The sequence below is a fragment of the Epinephelus fuscoguttatus genome, linkage group LG16 (assembly GCF_011397635.1).
Source record: "Epinephelus fuscoguttatus linkage group LG16, E.fuscoguttatus.final_Chr_v1".
NCBI lineage: Eukaryota > Metazoa > Chordata > Actinopteri > Perciformes > Serranidae > Epinephelus > Epinephelus fuscoguttatus.
This window is the reverse complement of record NC_064767.1, coordinates 28,296,467-28,304,584: the sequence shown is the minus strand read 5'-3', so window position 1 is coordinate 28,304,584 and position 8,118 is coordinate 28,296,467. Positions and strand designations below refer to the sequence as shown.

Sequence of the window (8,118 nt, the reverse complement as noted above, 5' to 3'; positions counted from 1 at the left end):
GGGGAAAAAAGCTAGAAACATAGCAGGCCGAATCGAACCTTATGGCAGGCCAACTCTGGTCCGTGGGCCCCACTTGAGCAGCCCTGCTCTTGATTATGTTATGTATATGGGAGATTAAACAATAGTCCCTGTTAAACATGGCTGCAAACAACGCAGACATATAGCCTAATCCATTTTATTTTTACTGCAAGTTCTGTATACCTTAATGTTTAGTTGATTTATTGGGGTAAATCTTTATGGGTTTTTGATTACCTGCTTCCGCTCGTATTTTAGGCTGGTCTGTGGATTGCAGTATCCTCAGTAACATCAGTGGGCTGGTTTGCCTTTACACAGCATGACTTGCAAAAAGATATGTTATGTGACTCTATGTGACTTTCCCAATAAATAACGATCCTTAATTAAAAATAATCCACATTTCCAAATGTTCCACTCCAACATAACCAACATTTCAGCATGCGGTGGTGTCATAGTTACACAGTGTACCCACTGCTCACATAAATCGCACACTTTTAGAGCCACTCACCCAGCAATATGAGGAAATGGCATTTTAAAGTCAGCCAAACCCCTTGAACTCCACCCATCCAGCCTTCCGTGAACACCACCCAGCCTGCGCAGAATTTATCTCTGATTTCAAGCTGTAACACATTGAAACTCTTCCTCAGATGACTTCATCATGAAACCAGAGCTCTTATAAAAGCATCATTAACTGTGTCGACGCCGGGTCTACCTCTGTCACATGGAGCCCTGCTGAGTGACTGTCATCGTCAACGTTTTATCGCTACTCAAACAACACTGGCGACTTTAGAGCGCAAATCTATTTCTTTAATGTTTCTGTAGCTGAACGTTATGTAATTTTACAACATAATTTGGTAATTCTGAAAGCATGTGTTGTAAAATGAGGCATACAAATACTTTATTTCACTTAACTGACTGAGTTTAGCTTTAAGTGGTTGAGCAGACGCTCAACCAGGTGCAGGGGTCAAGTCAGAGGGCAGCTGAGTGAAGAGTGAGAGTTCCTTTTTTGGGAAAGCTCTCACCAGTGGAAGCAGATTCTCTCAGCTCTGCTCCCTGCAAATATTTTCTCTGCTGTCTGCTCTCCTCAGTAATCCCTGCTCCCCTGACATATGCACGCCACCCCTGCCATTCCAATCAGTCAGCCCAACATGTGCTCTGTTGAACCCTAGCCACTGTCAAGGAGTGGTAGGGGTCATCATCATCTGCTTGATTGTAATTTGCCCCCCACCTCCACACTTGTCATGCCAGCAGCTCTGAGGTTTAAGGAGCAGAGCGACAGGGCTGTTCATGCGACAACTGCTCCCCACTGATGGGGAAAGGCTCGGAGCTGAGGAAAGTTCTCTCACTCCTGGACAGACAGCGCTCACATGAGCCTCTGAAGCTTATTCTCTCCTCAGATTTCACCCTGGATTTTTAAAAGTCTGCTGCCTGAAAGACTTTTTTTTGTCATTTTTGTGCTGGAACAAAGCAGAACACCTCAAGGCTGAATCCGCTCCTCTGCACTTCAAGGTGGAGGTAACGTAGAGGCAGTGTGGGTGTGTGTGAGTTTGTTTCAGCTGAGGATATTACCTCATAGAGGATAAGCTGTGATTGAAGAGGTCTGACAGAGGTCTCTCACTCTGACTCCATTACTTGCCTTTTATCTGGACAGATTTTCTGTTCAGGTTCAGAGGGGAAGTTTTGACAGCCAGGCTTTACAGCCCCCTCTCCGCTCTGTCGCTCCTCGCACAGAGAGAAGGAGAGAGAGAGAGAGTAAGAGAGTGGAGAGGTGGTGACTTCATCCCTCTCTTAACCAGCCCTCCTCTTTCCCCCTCCTTTTTTTGAGCTTTCTTTTTTTTCACACAGCTCAGCCAGGCAGCATGCCAGCAGTTTTCATCTTGCTGCGGTCCCTGGTTATCAGGCTCCTCAGTAGCAGACTGGCAGGCTCAGTGGCACAGTTCCTCAGGAGAAGCCTCTCTACAGGCGCTGCCCACCTTGGCACGGCGCTGCGCCACGTCTGGGACCGCATTAGATCCCAGGAGTCCAAGGAAGCCGTCCTGGGCTGTGTGCTGTGCATTCTCAACATGCACAAGAAGGTGGAGAACTGAGCTCTCCCTTCACTTTCTGTTCAACCCTCCACTTGCCTGCTGAACAGAGACTGGACAGACACAACTGGTGAGTGAGGAGAGTGTACAAGGGGATGTGACAGACTTTTCAATGCCCATTTGGATTTCAGCATATTTTGTATTCTTATCTGGACACTGGCAATGTCTGAAAGCATTGTGAGGAAGGTCCAGCCCTTCACTATTGGGACGAGGCTGTCAGTCCCGGCTGTGCCAAAATGCCAGGAGTTTACACAGAGTTATCTACAGAGCCAGAGTCTGGATAACTGCACTCTACAGCACAACCTGAACTCGCTCTACCTCAGCCGATCCCAGGTCTGCGCTCACGGCCCCTGCCTGGTCTCACCCATCGTCAAGCAGGTAGCTCCCGTGAGGCACGATCAGGAGGACATGGCAGCTGAGGACCAGCTGAACCAGAATGTCGCCTCTCCCTCTGCCGTCTCCAGATCCATCAAGAAGATCACAATCTCTGGGAGTCGAGACAGATCAGAGAACAAGGTGTCAGTGGGATCGGCGCAGCTCTCAATCACAGGGTCCACATCTGAAAACAACAATAACAACAACAACATCACCAGCAGCACGTCAGATCCTCATCTGCCCAGGATTGTGGGTGTGAGCTGTGAGAATAAGCCCAGTTCTCACTTTAAGGTACAAGACACACTTTACTAATGCAGATATGTCAATATGAAAATAACTAAGGATGATACACATCTCAGAGGTGGGATTTTTTTCAGTAGCCTATGGAAGTATAATTGAAAGGCACTTCTTTTTTTTTTTTACACATTTAACTCCATAAAGACTAAATGTGGGTAGTTTATAAATATTTTCAAAAATAAAACGTTTTTTAGTTATAGACAATTGAGTTTATTCATTACTTTTACCAGCTTTTACAAAAATACTGTTGATGTTTCTACAAGCAAAGTAATTAACCTATTAAATGTTTATTTTACATTTTTAACATACAGGCTACATACACAGCTTTTCCACTGTTAACTAAGTAATTTAGTTATTTGGCATTATTTTTAAGATACAGGTTTTAAAAGAAAACCTCTATAACATATAGTTTGACAAATGTACCACAGCAGAATGTAAAATCTTATATTTCTAACCGAAAATTTAGATTTTAGTTTTAAAGAAGTCTAACATTAATGATTTCCGTCCTATCCAGCTTGTTCTCCTCATTTACGGCTTATTTTTAGCACTACTAGCTTCTTATTTTCTCTTAATATTTTAGGTTTTACTCAGAAAAGACAGCAGTGATGAACCTCAGCCTCCGCAGGGACAAACCAGGCTAAAACTGAATGGAGAGAAATCCGTCCAACAGGTAAGATGCTAAATGCTAAAATTAAAAATGACTAATACAGTTAGCTGATGTTAGCTTGTGGAAAAAATGATGGTGTTTGTTTGTTCTCAGCTCATTTAAAAGGCCTGTGAGTGTCATGTTTAGCCTAAAATATATTTTTGATAGAGTGTTTTGTTGTTAATTGTTCTTTTTTCCTGTATTCAGACTGTATGTTGTGTTGTTGTGAGACAGTGGGGTCTTTATAGCCAGCTGTGGAGCTGATGGATCTCTTGGAGTTTAGGAAATGAAGTCATGTGCTGTGCTCGCCAAACTTAAACAGTTTTATTATATTATACATTTGGAGCAAAGTTACGCAGAGGTGGAAAACGAGTTATGGGTGTCTTTGAATGCCATACAAATAGCCTGTTGTGTCCTCTTGTTTAAGTTTAATTTATTAAAGAAACAGTATACAGAAGAAAAACAGTATATGCATATTGTGGGATATTGTTTAAAGTCAATGGGCTGTTGGATTTGGCCTGTTTCTTGTTGAAGTCATCAGTGTGTGTGCTGTGGATGAAGTGCTCTGTTACAGCAGACCCTGCAGAGGCAGGGCTCACTGGAAAACATGAGGTCAGGGAAGATGTTAACAAAAGAAAAGGCCAAAGGCTGAAGTGGCTGCTTATAATAACACACTGACACAGCAACAGCCTCATTTCCCTTTTTAAGACAAAAAAACGACATTACCTCTTCTTCTGTAACCACAACAATACTTTGCTTTTTCTCCTCTCATGTATTATTCATGCAAATGCCCCAAAATTGTTCTAATTACATGTGACAAGGTGGTGGTGCCTTTACCTGTTCAGGTATGAGACAGTGAACATGATCTACCAAAGTCCTTTTAAAGGTGATATGTTTACATGTAAGGCTGACAGTGAAAAACGTCAGACATCCAAGGATCTGTCCGTTCCTGCTTCCTTCATGTGCCCAGATGTTTCCTGGTTTGAGAGCAGCAGGAATGCTTGACTGGTGAAGCCGTGCCAGTCATGTTCATTTCATCTAATGTAGTGCTGACAGTAGGTTTTTGTTTAGAGGGACCTTAGGGGCCACACAAGTTTATAATGTCTCTGGAAAGGAAAAAAGGTTTAATCAACATGAATGGACACTTAAACATCTCCTCATTGAGAGCTGAACCTTCTCCTTACAGGTTTTATCAGAGGCAAGCATCATCTGGTGTTGAGGATTCATCTCATTAAAGTTGCAAATTGCTGTCTGTGTTGATTTCAGATTTCAGTTTCTGAACTGCAGAAGAAAGAGCCACAGAGGAAAGAAAGTCATCCACACACACAGAATGAAGCATCAGCAGCTGCTCCATCCCAGAGTGACTTCTTCACTCAGCGCAATTCACTCTTCAACAAGGAAGTGCTGCAGGTAAAATGTATCCCACAGTCTCAGCCTTAACAGTTTGTCACGGTCAGTCAGGGGGTTCATCCCATGCTGCGTCAGTTTGCAGTCCTGCTTACTAAAAGCTGCACTTCCCTCCTACTTTTCTGTGTTCCCTCACATAATTGGAAACTAATAAAATGTTTGAGGAGGGTGCACTTTTTCCACTCCACTTTTCCAGAATATGCAGATGGAGATGTTTTAAATCATTTTCAAATTAACCCACAGTAAGCAACTTATCTCTCATCTCCTCTGATGTAAAAAATGCTAAATGAAAAGAAGCTGGAGTGGGTTTATCTCAAAGGCAACAAGTGACATTGCCGAGATGAAAACAGAATGGAAGCTGCCTGTCGCATGACCCTCGGAGGAGAACAAAATATGTACTGGTTCTTATTTTGTCCCGAGAACTGTATGAGCTGTGTTCGGCTGAGGGAAGAGAGGGAGGGGAAACCGCCACAAGTGAAGCAATTATTTAGGGATGAGATCATTGTTTGGCTCCATCTCTTCACGCCTATGGCCCAGGGAGACGCAGCCAAGCAGCACAACTGGTTGTGTTATCTCATCACTGCGTCCACCCCAGCATACAAGGACATTTTTCTGCGAGTTCGGCTGAGGGACATTTGGTCCGGCAGTTGGCTTTGTCATAAACCATCCAAGTGATAGGCTGTACTTCCAGTAATAAGAAATTAATTTTGGATGTGTCATCTGAGGGAAACATATGATGTATGTACGTGTTGAGAACAGCTCTGTAGCACGTCGTTAATGTTAACAAGCTTAGCAGCCTCTTTGCTCTTAAGTGGAGTTTGTATTTCTGTTGCTTTTGGAGGAAACAGCCTTTTGTGTGTTAACTTTATTTGAGAGTGTACTTTAAATAACCAGAGCTTTTGGTACCTGGGGACCTGCTTGTTTTACAGGGATTTGGTTGACTGCTATCGCTGATGAAAATGTGTTATTTCAGTATTACATCGCTGTGGAAGTGGAAGTGAGTTTTCCAGGGAGAGACTTTTAAAGGCCCCTAATGTTTCAAGCTAGGAGAGCAAAGCAGGTCACCACATGGAGAAGGACGGCGTTCGCTGAGGGCCATCTGTCTCCGAGGCTGCTCTGCAAAACATCTCGCCTTTCACCGTCTCATTTCCATGATAGAGAAAACCGAAGAACGTCCACTCCCACAGGATTTTCCAGGCCAAGTTGCATTACAAGAGGGGCTAAAAATTTGGCTTGTTGGTAAACATTTTATAAAGTGTAAAAATGTGCACACCCGTTTTCCAGTTAAAATGCTAAAAATGGGTTCCTTTGAAGCTTGTCAAAATGAAAAGCAGCCTGAAAAAAGTCAGTTTGTGCTTACAGATTTATAATCACCAAATATGGAGTTTATTTTCAAATCTGCTCTGTGTTGCCTGCACTGATGTTTTCCTGTGGGGCCTCAGATTTTTCACACAAAAAATCAGAAGCGGTGATATAATCTGAGCTGCATGCATTAGCCATCTATTCTTTGAGGCGAGACTAAGACCACACTGTACATTTTGATAAACGAACAATTGTTGTGGAGAGCGGACAGGAAAAAACAAGGGAATCATAGACTTCCTGTATGAGGTCATTATAATGCCATGGGAGCCAGTGTGAGGAGATAGGGGCAGGCCTGTTTTGTCAAGCTCTTTTCCTTCTGTTCAACACAGAAATACCTCCGCTGCACCAGGGGCCTTGTAAAGTTAATGACCTGCCTCTCCGAGGAGAAGTGACATCACATTTTAATCTCGAGCAAAGAGTTGTTTAGAGGCTGGTTCATGTGTGGTCTTGATGTTTTATTGATCCCAAAGAGGTGTTACTGTAGAGCCTATTATTCATTGTCAGTCATTAAATTCCTGAGGAGCTAACGCTTTGATGTAATGTTCTGTGCTTAGCTTTTATTTGACATTCTTCACAATAGCAACACTGTGAAAAATAACATTCTGCAGATTTGATCAACTGTATGACTCACTCAGGATCAGCCTGAGAAGCGGAAGAACCGGAGTTGATTTATTAATCCATTCAATTATTGTGACTTGGGTGGGTCGCTCGCTTCCACACTGCGGCTCTTTGCAGAAAACAAACATGTACTTTCCAACACTTTCTGACTTTGGCCACCTGGTTTGAAGTTTCTCACTCCATACAAATGTTGCCAGAAAAGGCAGCTCTGAAAGACAAAGCCTTATGCAATGGAGCGCAGGCACTTGCCAAGAGAAACTTCTGCTCTGCATAACGTGACATCGGAGAACAAAGAGCTGTTCTTGATGTGTTTGAGGCTCTGTATTACTCTACGTCAGCTATCCTGATGTGCAGAAATACAGCTTTGATGAGTGTACTGTCACACAGTGGATATTGCACGACATAGGTGTGAAAGCCTGAGGTATACATTTAATTGAAAACATCATTTAAGAAATCTGAAAGTCATTTTGTCATGTTTTCATGTGTAATTTTGAGCCACACAAACATATCTACAGTCATACTTAAAGAGTTAACAGCTCCTAAACCATGTTTTATTACAAGTCTCTGAAGCACATACATTCTCAGATTTCACTTTAAATAAAAGGGCAAAATCATCAAACAGCTGAAACAGCTCCATTAACAGACCTAAGTGGTTGACTATGACGTGCAGAGTTTGAAGCATATCCTAAACTGTGTGTCTGTTTGTGATGTAGGCAGAGGCATGGATCAAAGGCAAGCTGCAGGACCTGAAGGATGGATGTAATATTCAGCGCTGCCCCCTACAGGACTGGGAAGAAGCCTCACAGACGCTTCAGAGAGACCTTAAAGACTTTGAGAACACCCTGATTCAACTCAACCAGGTAACAAAATGATGCAACACACGGCTGAGCTGTAACTGAAATATTACAGCATTACCACAGCAAGCACATCACTGCAAATGAAATGTTTATTTGAACTTTTTAACAGGTAATGGAGATCTGAATGCAAACATTAATCACTGTCTTTGTTGCCAAAAGCATCTGTCAGGTCATATAAAGCATAACATAATGGGCCCGTAGGCATTTGCAACCGAGCAGAGAGAAAAGCAGACCCTCAGTGTTCCAGACGGCTCTGTCAAGCCAGTTTATACTTTCTCCCTCAGGAGAAAATGTTTGGAAATGGTACATTGCTGATAATTAACCTCATCTGACACTCAGACAGCTCAGGAAGGGCAGAAGCAGAACCAGGAGATTTTTTCAAGGGTATATCCAAGAAATGAATGGCAGTATTCCAACCTCTGTGAAGCCGGCTGGCACAGGAGCAATGACTCTGACA

The 8,118-nt window shown here is 43.0% G+C and overlaps 1 protein-coding gene across 3 annotated transcripts in view; it reads left to right on the top strand.

The window, feature by feature from the left end:
* The first annotated feature begins 2,101 nt into the window (after positions 1-2,101).
* The window catches only part of LOC125903374 (uncharacterized), a 31,795-nt gene continuing 25,778 nt past the window's right edge, over positions 2,102-8,118 (top strand). For all 3 annotated transcript variants that reach the window (XM_049600268.1, XM_049600269.1, XM_049600267.1), the window contains exons 1-4: positions 2,102-2,765; positions 3,352-3,441; positions 4,684-4,827; positions 7,518-7,664. In XM_049600268.1, the coding sequence (XP_049456225.1) occupies positions 2,262-2,765; positions 3,352-3,441; positions 4,684-4,827; positions 7,518-7,664 (885 nt within the window). In that variant the 5' untranslated portion in view covers positions 2,102-2,261. The remainder of the gene's footprint in view (positions 2,766-3,351; positions 3,442-4,683; positions 4,828-7,517; positions 7,665-8,118) is intronic.